At 43.6% G+C, this 19,330-nt stretch overlaps 1 protein-coding gene across 1 annotated transcript in view; it reads left to right on the top strand.

Annotated features, from left to right (window-relative positions):
* tmem178bb (transmembrane protein 178Bb) overlaps window positions 1-19,330 on the top strand; it is a 126,692-nt gene that overhangs the window by 50,361 nt on the left and 57,001 nt on the right. Inside the window, exon 3 of the mRNA XM_072673091.1 lies at window positions 10,821-10,934. Coding sequence (XP_072529192.1) covers window positions 10,821-10,934 — 114 coding nt within the window. The remainder of the gene's footprint in view (window positions 1-10,820; window positions 10,935-19,330) is intronic.

The raw sequence follows: 19,330 nt of genomic DNA on the forward strand, positions 1-19,330 counted from the left end.
AAGCTACATATTTTACCGTATTTGCTTAGAGCAACAACATTCAGGAAGCCTGAGCTCATCAACGTTCTTATTGCCAATTTCAACATCACCTCATCCTCAGCTGTGATACATTTGGGAAATATTGTGATAGGGAGTTTTGTCTTTGTTGCCCAGCACTAACCAGGCTTGTGGAAGTCTGGCCTATAGCTGCGAGCAATACAATCCCCGCTTTCTCCAAAGGATCACATCTTCTGAAACAAATGGTAGGATATCACAGTTCCCATTAATCCCCTCCCCTAAACAACATGCGCGCCGTCTGAGGAAACACATTTTTTGTCAGTCTAACCTCCGGTGACTTTGACAAAAAGGCTCTGGGGATGAATGCGTAATTGGCTGTGCTTGTATAAATATTTGAAGAAGAGAGAACACTGCGCTCCTGATAACTGTGTTTTCAGCCGGATTGTCTCGAAATGCAGAGGTGAGCCAAGACACATTTATAAATATTTAAATGAGGGGAATTGTGCTACCCGAGGCCTGAACTCATTTCAGACGACGAAAGGCTGCAGTTTATAACAATGTGTTGATGAACTAGTGTCATGATGCACACGTTAAGAAGATGCAGATGCGGTCCAATGTTTACACACACCTATCATAGACATGAATGTCATGGTAATATTGAGAATTAAATTTTTTCTATGTTTTATTTAATTTTTTGCTTATTTACTGGCATAGAGTGAGTGTACAACATACATCTTTAATAGGGCATGTTTGGGGGTTTTCTGAAATCAACACAGGGTCAAACATTAGGGATGTCTCAATCAGGTTGTTTAGCCCCCGATCCAATCCGAGTATTTTAATGCTGAGTATCAGCCGACATAAAAAATCACTTTATTTTTAATAGTAGTTTCTATAATCAGACATTCTGGACTGATTGGTTTAGTTTAGTAGAGACTTTTTATAAATCCACTTCTAATCCAGTCTGACTCTCCTCCCCGACCAATCAGCTCCCAGCTTCTTAACAACACTGCAGTCAGGTCACTTCCTGTGTGTGTGTGGTGGTACACACTCTGGACTGATATCTGTTGTGTTTGTTGACTACTGATGTGAAGTAAATTAGGTTTCTTTAGGGTGTGTGCATTAGCATTAGCATTAGCTCCCACTTGGTTCTGAATGAAAGAAAGGCGAGCGGTTCTCCCGCTGGTAAAACAGAGCGTTTTAGTGAGTTCTATAAAGGTTCAGATACTATGGTCTGTTTTCGTGTTCCACTGTAAAAGAGCTCCGCACCGCAGACTCTCATCTCTTTTATTTACCTTCTGAGATCATCCGCACTGCTGTCGGCTGGACAATAATGTCCATTAATGGCGCTCTGAGCACCGTGGTTAAAACACAGACTTGCAACTGGATTAGGAATAAAATAGCTGGATATTAAATATGCCAGGATCAGCCCTAATCAAAAATATACAAAACCCAGTATAGATTATTAGGGGCAGAGGTGGCTCAGCTATTAGAGCGCCGGGTTATCGATAACAGGGTTGTGGGTTCGATTCCCGGGCTTGGCATGCTGCCACTGTTGGGCCCTTGAGCAAGGCCCTTTACCCTCTCTGCTCCCTGGGCGCTGGAGTTGGCTGCCGTGTACACACTGCCCCTAGCTCACTAGTGTGTGTGTGTTCACTATCACAGATGGGTTAAATGCAGAGGACCCATTTCGCTGTACAGTGACAAATTCGTGCACCTTTACCTTTTTTAGATATTGATTCAGTGGTGCTGAAAGTTCCTTTAACTTGCCAATGACCAAGGCCTCTTAACATGCTGTTAGTGATCATGACTGACCACAGCTGGTAGCTTCTCTGTGTCCACATGAAAAGGGTTTGTTTGACAGCACTCACTGGACTGACCAAAAATCTAAGAAGGCTGTTTGTAGATTTACCCAAATTTGTGAGGAGCCATTACCAAACAACTGCTGTTTCTAAGGTCATCATTCAAACAATTGTTTGGAAGTACAAGTCACTGGGAGGTGTGGGGCTCTTTGCCAAGGTCTGGAAGAAGACCCAAACTTGTTACTCTCACCTAAGAAGTAATTGGCTCTGAACCCAAGAACCATTAAGGCACAGGCCTGCCAACAAGGCCCCAACAAGCGATTAATATCTCAAAATTATATTAGTTAACATTTAAGATGTATTTAAGATATATTTTGAGATATTAATTGATTGATTGATTGGCAGATGCTCTTGTTTTATCCAAGAGAGCATAACTGGGTGGGTGGGTAGGTAGGATGGCATCAGTCAGATTGACGGTACCCAAAGCCGTCTGTGTCTGTCATTGTTCTTCTCTAAGCGTGTTAAGGTCAATGATGTTGCAGTGGCACTTCAAATGACTCAAAGAAAGCATGGTATAGTCTTCACTTTCCCAGTTTTGTAGAATCCTGTGTGACAGAGGACCTAGCTAACTGGTGGGAACTGGTCACAGGTCGTTTATTATAAGAATGAATAAATTTTGTAGAAGCAGATACGCAGAGCGATGTTGTGATCTCGGAAAAAAGCAATTTGATTTAGAAGCAGCTTCTAACATAACATTTGGAGCTCAATGCAGATTAGCCAGTGACGCCAGTTCTGACATAACCCCAGTTTTCCTTTGGTCATTACGTTACACGAGAGACAGGCCGCCACGCATTGATCAGGCTTACGTGTAATGAGAACACTGCACAGCATTGATCGATCACAGCCAAACTCTAATCAGCCAACTGCTATTGTAACCTTTCACCTATTGATATCCACTAGCCTAGCGTACTTTGCAACATGACACTAAATGGCGTGTTGCCATCTTACACCCCTGCCAATATTTCAGGCTGGAGGTTGTTTTTTTTTTGCATGGTTCAGTTGGCCAGAGTGAGAAAGGAGTCAGATGAGGGTAAGTGAGGAACACTTAAAAAGGACAGAAGTTAATAAAGATGCCACCATGCAGAGAATCCCAGGGAAATATAAATCCCCCAAAATTCAAGGATAATTAATTCTGAAATTGTGTCTCTGAGGTACATTTTAGAATCCAATATGAGGAAAGCGTGGCAAATGGATGGTTTATTTCCGTATTCAGTCGGAGTGCTTGCATCAGCTGTGGAAAATGCCGATGATGAATCCTTTGGAAAGCAGGTGAAAATGCCCTTGCGATAAGGAGGAAGCACACATCAAACCCACCCTTCAGAGGAAAGGTTAAAAGGAACCCACTCTGTAATGCTGGAAGCAGAAGAAGAGGAGTGGTAGATTAATGACGAAGCAAGAGCCACAGCCAACTTTCTAGAATCCTTTTTTTTGTCAGGCATTCACCCATATAGAGTTTCTGGGCAGATAACGATGAACAGTGATTAACCCTATAATCCCGTACAAAAGAAGTGGCTATTTCTGTCTATTAGACGTTTTAACTCCTCCTTTAACTCCTTCTTGTATATACGTGTGAAAAAGTGGCCAATCACTTCCACTGAGTCTGTTCTTCTTATAATTTCTCAGTGCAGCCATTGCATTTATTTATTATGTTTCCACAAAAATGTCAGTTTAGTCATTTCCAATTCCCACCCACTAACTAGGACCCCCCACTCCCTTATTACACGATACTACCAGCTACTAGGAGGGTGAAGGCTTACATGTGCCACTGCCCCTTATGCAAGGCCAATGGACTGTTAAACATGCTTGCAGGAGAGCAATTACTTCCAGCTGTGTTACAGCTTACAGATGGCCACACTGGCTACAGTCACACTAAATATTAGGAGAAATGGAAGGACCATCCTGCCTAGGCAGAGAAAGTGAGTCCAGTTGGGCTCTCCATTGCCACAGATGATCTAACGAAACTAAAAGATCACAGTTGTATTTTTATAATGAACTTGCTGATCAGGAACCCATAAATAGGATAATACCTCACACTTCAGTGATCTGTATCTGATTAATTAAAAATAAATTCAACTGATGAGTTAAATAATCATTGGCAAATTAAGAAGAGATTATGAGCTCTAAACAATGTCAACTGTTTTCTGAATGTGTGCACTTGCTCGTAGTGCAGGCAAATCATCCTTGTTCTCCTTCTACATAGTAAAGGGAAATATGGTTGTTTACAGAAAGCTCCAGTACTCGTTTTAGTGTGGCCTATGTGTGTCAGCACATGTATGGAAAGTGATATGCTTCACAATTCACTTGCCTTTTATACTTGTACTTGTACTTGTGCAGCCAACAATAAAGGCAGCCTTGTCATTATTTTATACAGTAGTGATAGAAACCACAGGACCCTAATGAAAGAGACAATTCCACATGCTCGTACATTTTACTGTGCCTTACATGGACATGCATGCATCAGAACTATTCTAGGGGTAGATTTGAATGAACAGTGAATTTAAAAGAGGTTAGAAAGTTGGATCATTGCTTAATTGTACATAGTAATGTCATAGCTACTCCAGACATGACAGCTGTTATATATTTGTACATTATTTTATGTAAATACCTGACATTTGAAATAAATTTAAATACTCAATGGTAGGTGCTTATAAAAATAGCTGTAGTAGTACAGACGGTAATAATTGGCTATAATTACAACATCAAATCAAAACTAGGGGCAGCCATGGCCTAACGTTTGAAGAACTGGTCTTGGAACCGGAAGGTTAGCAGTTCAATCCCCTGGACCGGCAGGAAGTGGATGACAGTGACGTGGTGATTAGGACTAGTCACAGTCAGGACAAGGCCTCGGAACACACAAGGTGGTGATTAGGACCAATCACTATCGGGAGGAAGGTGGTGTTTACAACCAATCACAGTGAGATTGGGAGGTCTCAGAAGAAAGACGGTAGTGTTTCTGACCAGTCACATTCAAGGGATCAAAAAATGTGACAATTAGGACAATTGAGGTGGTCTCAGAACAAAGGAAATGGTGATTAGGACCAATCACTGTCAAGGGGAGGGTTCAAGTAGAAGCCATGAGGTGCACAGACATGTTGTTTGACACCAAAACTATTTTTTTTTTATTGGCTAAAGGATTTACGAAGGTTCTAGGAGTACCAAAGAAAGTGAAAGAGGAATCATTAGGGGCAGTATTTACAGCTCTTCTAAGTAATTATTATTTTTTAATTACTTTGAGTAACAGGCATGACTCACTCCGCATTTCTTTTCGTTAATACCACGTTAGGGCCACCTCCAGCACTCTCCACTCATCAGTAGTCTGCTCTGCTGCTGTGAGTTTGTCAGTAAGCGGTCACTTTTCTTGGCTTCGCCTGAAGAGCGTGTGGGCCTACTGCACTGGGACCATGCCTTTAGTCTTTAGTTCTGTGTTTGTATCAAAGAGAATCTCTCCTTTCTGTGTAGATTGTGCTCCAGCAGGGTGTTAGGGTGTGTGTATATGTCTCAGGTGCTGAAGGAAGGGCTCATATTTAAGTCCTGAAAAGACAAGCAACAGACGTCCTTCATAATCTCCTGCTCTTGTTACTCCTTTCAAGTCCACAGAAGGTAAATATGCACAATATATCAGCAGTGAATACAGTGCTTGTATACATGGAGAAACTGGAAGGAAAATGAAAGCAAAGCACCCTCCACATTTAACCCATCTGTGGCAGCTGAGATCTGAGACCTGTGTCTGAGACCAGTGTCTTTTCCTGAGACCTACCGTAGTGGTTGTTTTGAGACCTTGTCATTGGACCACGTCATTTTCACGTCACATCACGTCATTGAAATCTTTCCAAATTGGTACTGCCAGTCATAACCCGCACCCAGCACTAGCAATGCTCCAGATGCTAGAAGGGTAAGGACTTAACACATGCCTCCCCCAGCACTTGCAATGCCAGCCACCACCTATTTTCTAACGGTGTCTGATGCAGCATTGCTGGGCAGCCTACACGCTCTGAGGAAAGCAGCGGATCCAGCCAACGTCAAAGCCAGCCAAAGCACTGATGAGGGGGGAAGTGCCATATACTCGCCCACAGAGAGCATGGCTAATTGTGCTCTCTCTGACTCTGGCCACTAATGTCAAAGCGGTATGGCTTAGGATTTGAACATACAAACCTCAGCATTAGATTACTGAGCCAATTGTCACCTTGTCTGGAGTACAGTATTGTTGTGTATTTGTACATTTGTGTACAAATATGTACATGTAAATACACACTAAACAATTACTTGCATAATTATTATGTATATGGTTATGTATTATACATTTAATGAACTGCATAAACCCAATGACACTCTACTCAAAAAATAACACGGAAAATGAGGAAAATAAGTTTTTTTCTTACAGGAAAACAGTACTATATGCACAACAATATGCTTTAATCAAAACTCCTCTTCTACTTCCAAACACAAACAAATATGCTATTGATTGACAGATTAAAATCCACACTTCAGTGAGCTTCAAGCGAGAACTAATTAAACAAAATGTAAGATGATGTGATTTAAGGCATAAATGCAATGGGGGCCTAGGAGAGTTCCATCAGAGAGCTTGGGCGCATAATCACTTGTATGAACTGAGCCTAAATTAAGCCCGGTCAGCAGTCCAGATCTATTGAAGCTTTCCCTGATGAACAGCCATTGAGATTTTCACCCTCTGTTGTCTTATCGGAGATCTCCCTGGCTCTTTCCCAGCTCCCATAGCCATCAGGAAATCTATACAGTAGGACAGGGCTGTCCAGTGGGACGGGAAAGAGGGATGGTTTTGGTTTACACTCTGCCCTAATCAGCTTCAGGTCCACAAGGGCAGTGCGTGCAGTGTTTTAAGTGCAGGGAGCTGTTCTACATGACACGTGTAACTGGAGATGTTTGTAGAGGATTTGCCAGCATAAGGCATATCTAAAGAGCAAACACTGAAGCAGCAGTGATGATGAGGCATTAGAGGGATTTACTGGTGTACCTTCCAAATATAATTTGGGAAATGATCATACTGTCAGTTTACAAGATCAATAAAAAAAGTCCATATTCCATATAAGTCCATATAAAAGTCCAATTTTATTGTTATTGTTATAACAGAACCTCATATTCCCTAAATGGTCATCTTTTTGGAAAGGGAAAATGTGGTGTGTACACAGTGTAAAGGATGGACAGATGGGTGGATTAATGGATGGATTGATGGATAATAGAAGAAAGAATGGATGGATGGATTGTTCAATGATGGACAAAAGCATGGCTGGATGGATGATGGACAAAAAGGTGCATAGATGGATGACGTAGAAGGATGGGCAGTAAGAAATGGACGTAAGAAAAGGAGGATGGGCAGACGTTGGATGGAAGGAATGGCAGATGATGGAAGGAATGGATGGATGGAAGGATGGCCAGATGATGGATGGAAGGAATGGAGGATGGATGGATGGACAGATGGGCAGATGATGGATGGAAGGAATGGAGGATGGATGGATGGAAGGATGGGCAGATGATGAATGGAAGGAATGGAGGATGGATGGATGGAAGGATGGGCAGATGATGAATGGAAGGAATGGAGGATGGATGGATGGAAGGATGGGCAGATGATGAATGGAAGGAATGGAGGATGGCTAAGCAGATTGATGGATAATGGAAGGAAAGAAGGATGGATGGATAAAGGGATGGGCAGATGTTGGATGGAAGAAAAGGAGGATGGATGGATGGAAGGATGGGCAGATGATGGATGAAAGGAATGGAGGATGGATGGGTGGACGGATGGGCAGATGATGGATGGGAGGAATGGAGGATGGATGGATGGGCAGATGATGGATGGAGGAATGGAGGATGGATGGATGGATGGATGGGCAGATGATGGATGGAAGGAATGGAGGATGCCTGAGCAGACTGAGATTGAATGAATTGATGAAAAGATGATTGGATGATAGAAGGAACTTTAGGTGGATAGATGGATGGACATATTAATAGATGATGGATGAATTGTTGGATAATAGAAGGAAGGATGGTTTCGTGATGGACAGAAGCATGGCAGCATGGATGATGGACAAAAGGATACATGAATGGATGAGCAATGGATTGAGGGGTAATGGGAGGAAGAAGGATGGGTGGAATTAATGGATTTATGATGATGGAGTGAAGGATGATTGGATGATAGGAATGTAGGGTGGATAGCTGGATGGATGGATTAATAGATGAATGGATAGATGAATGATAGAAGGAAGGATGGATGGACTGTTTATTAGATAATGGACAAAAGGATGGAAGGTTGGATGATGTATAGAATGGGTGTAAATGGGGAAGAATAGATAAAAGGACGGATGGATGGAAAGACAGACAAATGACGGCGTGAGAGAAAGAAAGAATGACTTGTCGATGGATAGATGGATGATGTATTGATAAGAAATGGATGAAGGGATGCTGTAACTTGTTTAGATTATGCAGGAATATGGTGAAATAAAGGCGCTGATAGAAGTGTGTATCAAAACACATTTTTAAACCCTAATTCTAATCACTAATTAATCGTGTGACGTTGGAAGAGCCCTGTGAAGCGTATGTAGGTTAGAGCTGGTGTACAGGTTCCTGGAAGATATGCTGGAACAGCAGGCCAAGCGCTGGGACTGCAATTCCCTGTTCAGGATGAAAGGAAGCGCTTGTGTCCAATCTGCATAACATTATAATTAACAGGAAATGATATCTTAGATGGTGAGGCATGCTGGAATGACTGCTGGCATGTACAGTAGCGAGGGCTCAGTAGATATAATTACCTTTGTCAGCAGCCGTATTCTCTTGTGTGTTTGTATGTGTGTGTGAGATGTGAGAGTGAGTGAGTGAGTGATGGTGTCTTCAGGACATGCGAGTACATCACTCGTTTGCCTAGAAAGAAGGGTGGTGTGCAGTTTTTCTATTCAAGCTGCAGAATCTCTAAGGTGTTACTCTCGAGTGAAATCACTTTAGCCTTGAAGCTGTATGTGTAGCATCTCTCCCTCTCTTCAAAGCACGGGCATGTACATGCTCACAAAATGGGCGCTTAGCCTATGCTTAGAAATCTGCAGCGTGAAAAAAAGGCAGGATGGTGAAGTCATGCACAAGCTGTACAGCGCTGCTATCTGGTGATGATCATGAACGTAATTGCTTTACTTTGTCCTAAGGAGGGAAAGAAACGAAGGAAGCGTACAGCCTTTCAGTTCCCTCTCCTGGGACGTCATTTCAAGAGAGCAACAGTACTGAGCTGCTGAAGGCTGAAAGAAAGAGAGAGAGAGAGAGAGAAAAATGATAGACAGATGAAAGGAGGAAGAAAGGAAGGATGGGGAAATGGACAAAGTAAACACAGATTTCTAAAAGAGTGAATGGATAAATGGAAAGATGGATGTCAGGATGAAAATGTAGAAGGACAGAAGAAAAGATGACGGATAGGGGACAGATTGGTGACAGGATGAATGAGAGAAGGAGGAAAGTAAGGCTGGATCGATGGTTAAATGGATGGAGGCATAAATGGAAGGAGGGAGGGAATGAAGAAGGGTGGATGGGTTATTTGTGATGGATAAAGGAAGAATAGAAATAAAAAGGAAGGAAGGATAGATGGATGAGGGAAAGAAAGAAAGGACAGGCGATTGGATTATTGATAGAGAGGAGGAGAGTATAGGTGGAGAGATGGATGGAAGAAGAAGAATAATGGGTGGATGGATTATAGGTGATCGATGGATAGGAAAGGATGGATGCATGGAGAGTAGGATGGAAGTAAGGATGGGTGGGTGGAGGACAGGGTGGCTGTATAGATAGATGGATGGAAAGAATGATGCATTAATGGATGGATGGATGCATGAATGAAAGAAGGGAAAGAGAAAAGAAAGGGGTGGATGGGTTATTGGTGATGTATAAAAGGAAGGATGGAAGGATGAGGTGGGGAAAAAAATAAAAGATGGATGGATTATTGGATGGAAGAAGAAGAATTCTGGGTGAATGGATTATAGGTGGTCGATGGGTAAGAAAGAATGGATGGATGGAGAGTAGGATGAAAGTAAGGGTGGGTGGGTGGATGGCAGGGTGGCTGCATGGATAGATGGATTGAAAGAATGATGGATGAAGGGATGAATGGATGGTTAAATGGATGGATGCATGAATGGAAGGAGGGGAGGAACTAAGAAGGGGTGGATGGATTATTGGTGATGAAAGGAAGAAAGGAAGAAGGGATGAATGGATGATGGAGTTGAAGAGATGGATGGAAGAACAAAGAGAATAATAGATGGATGGATTATAGGTGGATAGATAAGAAAGTAAGGATGGATGAATGGATGAAAGGTGGCTGAATGGATAGATGAACAGTTCCACTACTCTGGGGAGATTGATACCCCTCTAGTCCACACCTGGCATTAGTCATGGGTTCACGTTTATCTGCTCCAGGGAGTCTGATTCTATCACTCATACTTCTCTGCAGGGTCTAGACAAGCTGTGTGTGTGCATTTGCACATCTGTGTCAGCAATGAGTGCAACTTAAAGTAGCTGAATGCATTCATTAGAAGGGGTGTCCACAAACATTTGGACACATAATGTAGATGGATGGATAAATGGATAAATGGGTGAAAAGAAGAAAGAAAGATGGGGTGTGATGTGTTACTTATCTTGGTAAACATGGTGTAGTGAAATCTAAACGGCACTGGCAGAGTGTGCATCAAAACAGATGCTAAATAAATGCCTTCACATCAAATGCACTGGAGTGAAGAGCCACCTACAGAGAGAGACGGTCTGCGAAGTTACCACTGCTGCGTTTATTCAGATAAAGCTGGAAGTATCTGCTTCTCTGCAGCTCTACCAGAGAATTAAACGTGTGGTAGAAGGCTAATACTTATGGCGCAGTAGCTTATGCATTGCTTGAATTTCTTACAGTAAATAACCTGCACAATTGCGATTACCAGGTGGCCTCATACTCATATTTGATCTGTTTTATTCTAGGTGCCATTGCAAGATGCTCCTATATCAAGTACCACTATTCTTCAGCCACGATACCCAAGAATCTGTCCTACAACATCACCAAGACCATACGGCAAGATGAGTGGCACTCCTTGCGTGAGTATCTGGGCTTCCCTTTATTATTAAAGTGTATTTCTGTGGGATTGTAATCAGGTTTGAGAACAAGGACACAACAAGGACCGTAAAGAGTGTTGGCAGAAACTGGGCTAAAATTTGTACACTGTATTCTGCCACTATGGTTGCAAATTCCCAGAGAACCCCGAGCCATGCCTCTTTGCCATCAGCAGCTGGAGTCTGAAAGAGCACAGTTGATTGTGCTCTCTCCGGGTGGATAGATGGCTCTTCCCCCCCCGCCCCCCCATCACTCAAGCGTCAGCCATCGGTGCCTGCCAACCACCCACCCACCCTTACGGTGGCAGCTTGAAAAGAGGAGATGGCTGTCTTCAGATGGCTTCAGGGGAGACGTGTCCTTACCATCCTAGGAGCATTGCTAGTGCTGGGGGGGTTATGAACAGGTGGGTTAATTGGCAGTACCAAAAAATTTGACTAAGCTGGTTCAACAGCTTAACCAGCTTGCTTACCAGCATAGGGTATGTTTTCTGTATGTGTGCCTGGCTGGCCAACTTTTCAACCACATTGACCATCAAAGACCAGCTTAGACTATGTCAAATCTACCAGCAGGTCTTGAGTTTTTACAGTAGAGAGATATACAGCATTTGTATTTTTCCTATATTCCACGGCTTGTGAATGTCCATGGGAGGTTATTTATGCAGTGTATCCTTAGAAGCATGCATTTCAGAAAAACACCAAAATAAACACTGGTCTACTGGTTCATGACTCACTTTTTCAAATGCTTTGATTCAAAATGAACCCCAAAAATATGTATGGGTTTGCATCATTTGAAAGTGAGCTCCCGATGGATCCAGCGGATCCAAGATAAAGCCATTGCAATTTGTTGCTGCTTCTAAATAGGACACCAGTCCCAAGCCCCGGTGCCAAAAATGCCTTACTAACCCAATTTCCACTCTGCAAAACCATTCAACATGAGCGCTCATGCTGCTATTAAAAGTTTTGGAGGATTAAAACTCCATGATGCAGAGAAGCCCCTGTTTCATGTTTCATATAACACATCCGGAGCTGCATATGCACGCCAGCCCTCAAAAGCTTTTCCTGGCAGCTGTGGATGCGAAACAGAGCTGAGCTATCTCTGAAAGCAGCAGGAAACGAATAAATATGAGTAAGCGTACGACAAGCCGGTCTCGAGAAGCTTTCCTCCTGGTCGGCAGCCATGGCCACACAAAAACGGAACTTCTCTCCCTCTTCTCTTCGACTTCTTTTCAGTGGTCATCCAAACAGTACTGCATGGAGCACCATCCACCATTCCAGAGAACACAGGTTCACTGCTCCACAGCTCAGTGCTGGGGGTCTTTATAATCCTCTAGCCCACGGCTAACATTGGGCATGGCACCAACAGGTTCATGTTTGTCTGCTCCAGAAAGTCCTATTCTATTGGCCATACTTCTGTACAGGAACTATGAACGCTGGCTGGTGGTTGGTTTACACTGACTATCATTTCTTGACCTCATACACTATGTGTCCAAATGTTTTTGGACACCCTCTCTGATGACACTTGTATGCAAATGCACATGCACAGACGAGCATAGTCCCTGTACCGAAGAATTGCCAATAAAATAGGACTCTCTGGAGCAGATAAACATGAACCTATTGGTACCATGCCTAATGCCAGACGTGGGCTAGGGGGGAATAAAGCCCCTAGAAGTGAGCTGTGGAGCAGTGGACACTCACTAATGTTTGCTTTTGTTGCTAAATGCAATCAAATCCTCACAGCAATTCTCCAAACTCTAGTAGAAAGTCTTCCCTGGCCAGTAGAGACAGCTCAGAGGGGACACGTTTGTCAGGATGAGCTGGAGGTTGGAAGCTGCACGACAGGGTGGGCTAACACAGGCAGCAGAGAGAGTGGGACGCAGCATTGCCCTCAAACTGTCGGACAGTTACACTCCAGCGGGCAGCGGAGACCGGCCTCTGTCAGGTGACAGCAGAGAGACACTGCTCCTGTAACCCCCAACCGCCAACTCCCCGACCTCCAACAGCTCTCTCACTATCACTCTTACTCTAGATCACTCACTGCTACTTACGTCAGCTTTTTCACTCTGTTTTACTGCAGCTCTCTCACTCTCATTCTAATCCCAGCTCTCTTACTCAGACTAACTCCAGCTCTTTCACTCTGACTTACTCCAGCTCTCTCACTCTCATTCTAATCCCAGCTCTCTCACTCTCATTCTAATCCCAGCTCTCTTACTCTGACTCACTCCAGCTCTTTCACTCTGACTTACTCCAGCTCTCTCACTCTGCCTTACTCTAGCTCTCTCACTTTGACTTACTCCAGCTCTCTCACTCTCATTCTAATCCCAGCTCTCTTACTCTGACTCACTCCAGCTCTTTCACTCTGACTTACTCCAGCTCTCTCACTCTGCCTTACTCTAGCTCTCTCACTCTGACTTACTCCAGCTCTCTCACTCTGACTTACTCCAGCTCTCTCACTCTGACTTACTCTAGCTCTCTCACTCTGACTTACTCCAGCTCTCTTACTCTGGCTTACTCTAGTTCTCTTACTCTGACTTACTCTAGCTCTCTTACTCTGGCTTACTCTAGCTCTCTTACTCTGCCTTACTCTAGCTCTCTCACTCTGACTTACTCTAGCTCTCGTACTCTGACTTACTCTAGCTCTCTTACTCTGCCTTACTCTCATTCTAACTCCAGCTCTCTCACTCTGACCTAATGTAGCTCTCTCGCTGACTTACTCCAGCTCTCTCACTCTGACTCACTCCAGCTCTCTCACTCTGATTCTAATCCCAGCTCTCTCACTCTGGCTAACTGCAGCGCTCTCTCTCTGACTTACTCTACCTCTCTCACTTTGACATACTCTAGCTTTTCACCCAAAAAGTGCTTCCTACCTTAGAGCACATCATTAATTCCAATAACCGTACCACCCCTAATCTTTTTTTCTGTTGAGTCTAAGGCCACTCTTTGCAAGCCACGCACAGGAATCTGTCCGGAGAGTGCTCAGTAGGCAAGGTGTTTGATCGGAGAATGCTGGGCTGGTCGGTGGAGATGGACGCTGCCTTCCTCAGAGCAGAAGGTCACTCTCTTAGTCAGGCTGAGATGTTTAATGTCCTTATTACGGGCTGTGCCGGCATGCCGTTCCTCATCCAGGCAGACCAAACTGGCGTGATGGATGAGCTGTCATGTGACAGCAGAAGCGAAGTGGAAAAAAAAAAATAAAGAGAAAGGCCAGATAAACAAAAGCAAGCTCCACTGAGTATCCCACATCGCTGAGTGCAAAATCAATGGCTGGGGCTAAACAGGGCAAGAGGTTCAGAAAGCTTGGGGGAGGAAAAAAAGATATCAAGCTGAAAATTCACTTCACGTTAGAAATGAGAGATCAGAAAGTGAGGGAGATACTGGCAGGCCAAGAGCTCGGCTGGATACTGCAGCTCCTGTCCGCTCATGACTGGCAGCACGGTAAGAGAACACCTAAAAAACATTCCGTGAAAAAGAGTCTACGGATATTATGGAACAGGCAGCATCATGTCACACTGAGCCTGGTCACTTTCAGACTGTGTTTTTGGACGACAGGCTCGGGCTTGACTTTGGTGAGGAGCGTGAAATCGCACAATGGCAGGTCCTCCCATGGACGTCCTTCCTGTTTTCCCCCAATTCTGTAATACATAATCTATAGCGAACTCCCGGGTGACATCAGCCGAGCTACAAAGCCTGCAAAATGTACACAGGACTCATTTGTACCTGTCAGTCAAACTCGTGGAAGCAACCATGACAGCGATAAAGTTGCAAATGAAGGCGCCTTTTCTATTACAGCCCAACATCAAAGCAACAGCTGAGAATACACACTATCTGCGCTCGCACACACATGGATACATCTTTTGTTTGCCACTGTGGACAGCACTGGTGTATATTCATTTGAACCCACTTGATGCTTTGGGGATTCCTCGCTGTTTTTCCCTTCCTCTTTGTTTCAGAGGGAGGAGGCCTTGCTCTGTAAATACTGCAGCTTAGGGATTTTGTAACATCAAAAGAAGGCGCACAAAATGAGCTGTCAATGAACATGACAGGGAATAATCAGAGGCAATGCTTAAAGGTGTCGGACTAGACTAATTATTCCCCTGGAAGCCAGGTCCCCTGCATCTCAGCATGCCGATCACAGCCAGGACCGTTTTACGACTGCGAAGGAGCAGCAAACTGCAGACAAAGAGTGAATCATTGGCATCGGACACCAGTTGACGAGGACTATAGATTTGAGCGCTAAATGGTTTTACCACTCGAATTCCTAAAATCTCTTTCTACTCACTGTGTGCCAGCCTGAGATAATTGATGAAAGTCATTACTGTAGGGCTTTGATTTTGCTACTTACAGCTGGGCAAGCTTACACCATACCCTGAAAGATGAGAGCGGGAAGATGTGCATGGGTGCCCAGCCACCCTGTCGAAAGCAATCAACCTCATCAGACTTCAAATTAAAAATGTATTTACTACATTAGGAAGTTTGCAAACTGTCGGCAAGAGGATACCACTAGTGTGTGGCCCAAGTGTTGCTTATAAACACTACTTAAGATTCAGCTTTTGTCTTGCCTCTTGCATTTGCTATCCATTTAGCTGGAGAAAATGGTGCATTTATGGCTTCCCAGGCAGGGGAATACACCCCGAGTTGAATGTAAGTTAACCTACAAATGTGACAAAGACTTATGGACGATAACACCCGGATACCATGCCTGTGTGGGGCATGTGTGGTTAGCCCAACTGGGAACCAGAAGATTTTGCATGGGTTCCATGTTGGTCCCACATATAAATGCCCACCAGGGTCAGTGATTGGTCGAGGAGAGGTTGAACGTGAGCTCCAACTGGGTTATATTTCACTCAGGGCCTAGATTGGACCCATGTGAGGTTAGGTTGGGCTGTAATGATGGAGACCATTGAGGAAGCCCAACCAAGGCCCAGTAGCATACATGTACAAACCCACACAGAGCTGCCCATGCCCACCTGAAACCCACCCTTGTGAGCCCCACATGAGCATGTTGGCTGGGCAGTATGTAAAGCCACTTAGCTAAAGCAACTACAGCGACAGGGGACCAGTAGGATACCTTGTTGAGTAATCAAACGGTAGACATTAGTACTGCAAATGGAAGAGCAAATGTGGGCTGTCTGGAGGTGGATCTCTAGAGAGAAGCGAGCCAGAGAACCCTTTTATGGGTCACTAATAAGCATTCATCTATAAACTTTGCTAGAACAAACCTCATCAAAATCCATTCATTATTAATCATAAGCGAAGCTGCTAAACCAGCTTTACAAGGCATGAACAGTTGAGCAATATATTTTCAGCTCAGTGAGCTGTCAAGGAAACTGGCCAGTCAATGTAGTGCCTGTTTTTGTTTTACACACTGACGGTCTATGGCCAGCTGTCATAGAAACAAGAGTATTGACCATCCTTTAAACTCGTTGTTTTAATATTCTAACTGTCTATTAATAAGAATGAAAAGCAGTACTTTAGCTCACCTCACGGACAAGGCAAAGCTGCAAGGCCTTCAGGGACATCTCAGTATTAGAGCCAGCTGTGTTGGATCCAGGCTCTCCAGGGTGGTAGATCTTCAGGACAAGGATTGGACATCCCTGGTTTGAAACCTTACCTTCAGGTTCAGGTTCAGCACCACCTGCCTAATATTGAGTAGGTCCCCCTTGTGCCACCACAACAGATCTGACCATTCATGCTTGGACTCCATGAGACCTCTAAAGGCCTCCTGTGGTGTCTTGCACCAAGATGTTAGCAGTAGATCCTTCAGGTCCTGTAAGTTGTGAGGTGGAGCCTCCACGGATCGCATCAAGGAGCCTGAGGTGCCTGTTATCCTGTTGCATTTTTACCGCTTCTTGGAGCACTTTTGGTAGGTACTGACCACTGCATAACAGAAAAAAACACTAGACCTGCCTGATGTTTTGGAGATGTTCTGACCCATTCGTCTAGTCATCACAGTTTCTTGGTTCTTGTAAAAGTGGCCCACATCCTTATGCTTGCCTATTTGTCCTGCTTTTAACACCTTCATCACCTTCAAGAACTGACTGATCACCTGCTGCCTAATGTAGCCACCCCTTGACAGATGCGGCTGTGATGAAGATGATCAATGTTACTCACTTCACCTTGAATGAGGTGCCCTTCATCAGGCAGGTTTGGCCCCATCCATAAGGCTACAAGGCTACGCTTGCATCTTCACTAAGAAAAGCCACGGTTGTATTGTTATTGTCTTTGGGTCCTAGTACCAGCTGATTACTCAGCATTGTGATTGAGAACACCCATCTGTAATGACAACATTCCAGGCTGTAATTCAGTCTCTTTAACCCAGATTGTGATACACAGAGGGACTAGAACGTTGAACTTAATTAACTCTCACTGCTATAATCAGCTACTGGAATAGTAGAGTAAAGCGATTTATGCATCTACACTGACTAAGGAGAACTTCAGCTTCTTTACGTTTAGGAGAGCAGAAGGGCAAATTCCTTCTCCTGTGTGGTTTACAGACTCAGTTAATTTGCTCTCTGCCACATTCTGGATATCAATGAATGCTTTCAGTTGATTTCCTTCCCTCGAATGAGGCTTTTGCATTAATATGTAATGAAAGTAAAAAAATGGTCTCAGCATCTGGGGCCATCTGGGGGCTGACATCAGTGCAATCGCCGGGATAGCATGCATGAGTCAGATAGTGGGAATGAGGCAAGAAGGAGGTGATGGAGAAGTCTTACAGCAAAGTGTTGGCATTTTGACATTTCTGATCATATGTTGCCCCTGAAACAACTAGGAGACCTTTTCCGTTTTGCCATGTTATGTCTTCCGTGTGATATCCTCAACCTTTCCAAAGGCCGATTCATGACAGTCATCAGGGACATCTCAGTGGCAGTCCTAAATGAGCTAGCAAGAGCTTGCTTTCCGGCTGTTATCACTTCCGAGGGCAAGAAAAGATACGAAGGTTATTACATATATTAGCACATTGTTATTGGAGATATTTTAACTGGCTCTCTGCGTATTCCCTCGCCCTCCACTGAGTGGATAATTGAGTTTAGAGAGAAAATACTGAGACTGAATACTTTACATTACATTACATGCCATTACATGCTCTGTATTGGTTGTCAGTATTTGGAATTTCCTTTGGTAACTAAACACTTGAAGTTTTTGTAATTAAGAAAGTATTGTTTTTATAGTGAAAGTCACCTTGGTGGCATTGAGAAGCAAGATTGCTTCACATGGGGTAGGAGGTGACTACTGTTTGATAATTCGTTTTTCGCTCATTGATATTCATAATTGGCATGATTACCTCTTACCGAAAGGAAAATCAATGGAATGTATGTAAAAGCCCTTTTAAAAATGTCCTGTTACTCTTGGTCTGTCATTATTGAATCAAGTAATCAATATCTGTGAAACAAATGTTAAAATGAGTGGACTGAACATAACATGCATAGCCTTTAGAAGATTAGAAAATATTTAGGAAGCCTTTAAAGCACCAGAGAATCTGTAATGTTTCAATAACCAATAAATTACTATTATGTTTGTGGACACCCCTTCTAAGGAATGAGCCTTCTTGAACAGAGGAACCTTGCGTGCACTGCAGGATTTTAAACCATTACGTCTCAGTGTATTACCAATGTGTTTTTTTGGAGACTGTGGTCCCAGCTGCCTTGAGATCATTAACCAGCTCCTCCTGTGTAGTCCTTGGCTGATTTTTAACCTTTCTCATGATCAATGAAACTCCACGAGGTGATATCTTGCATGGAGCTCCAGGCCTAGGTCGATTGACAGTAATATTGTACTTCTTTCAACTTCCAAATAATTGCACCAACAATTATCACCTTCTCATCCAGCTTCTTACTTATGGCTTTGTAGCCCATTCCAGCCTTGTGTAGGTCAACAATTTTGTCCCTGACATCTTTAGACAGCTCTTTAGTCTTGCCCATGCTGGAGATGTTGGAGTGTTACTGAGTCTCTTGGCAGGTGGCCTTTTACACAGGTGATAATTTGGGACAGGTGTCTCTCATGCAGGCAACGACTTCACTGAGATTAGGGTGTGCCAGTGGTCTGTGGGAGTCAACATCAAGCATGGTTTTTAGGGGATCAAATACTTCCCTCAATGAAATGCAAATAATGTTTTATTTAAATATTATTTCATTTTCTAGATTTTCTTTTAATATTCAATCTCTCACTGTTAAAATGAAGCTACCATAAAAATCATAGACTGTTTAATTATTATATTAGTACAAACTTACAAAATCAGTTGGGGATCAAATACTTATTTCCTCCACTGTATATATATACATGTACTGTTGCCTGCAAATGTTTGGGCACCCCTGGCCGAACATTTTGACATGGGTTCCATGTTGGCCCCACATATGGATGCCCACCAGGATCAGTGATGGGAC

The sequence above is a fragment of the Salminus brasiliensis genome, chromosome 2, assembly GCF_030463535.1.
Source record: "Salminus brasiliensis chromosome 2, fSalBra1.hap2, whole genome shotgun sequence".
In the NCBI taxonomy this organism is placed as follows: domain Eukaryota; kingdom Metazoa; phylum Chordata; class Actinopteri; order Characiformes; family Bryconidae; genus Salminus; species Salminus brasiliensis.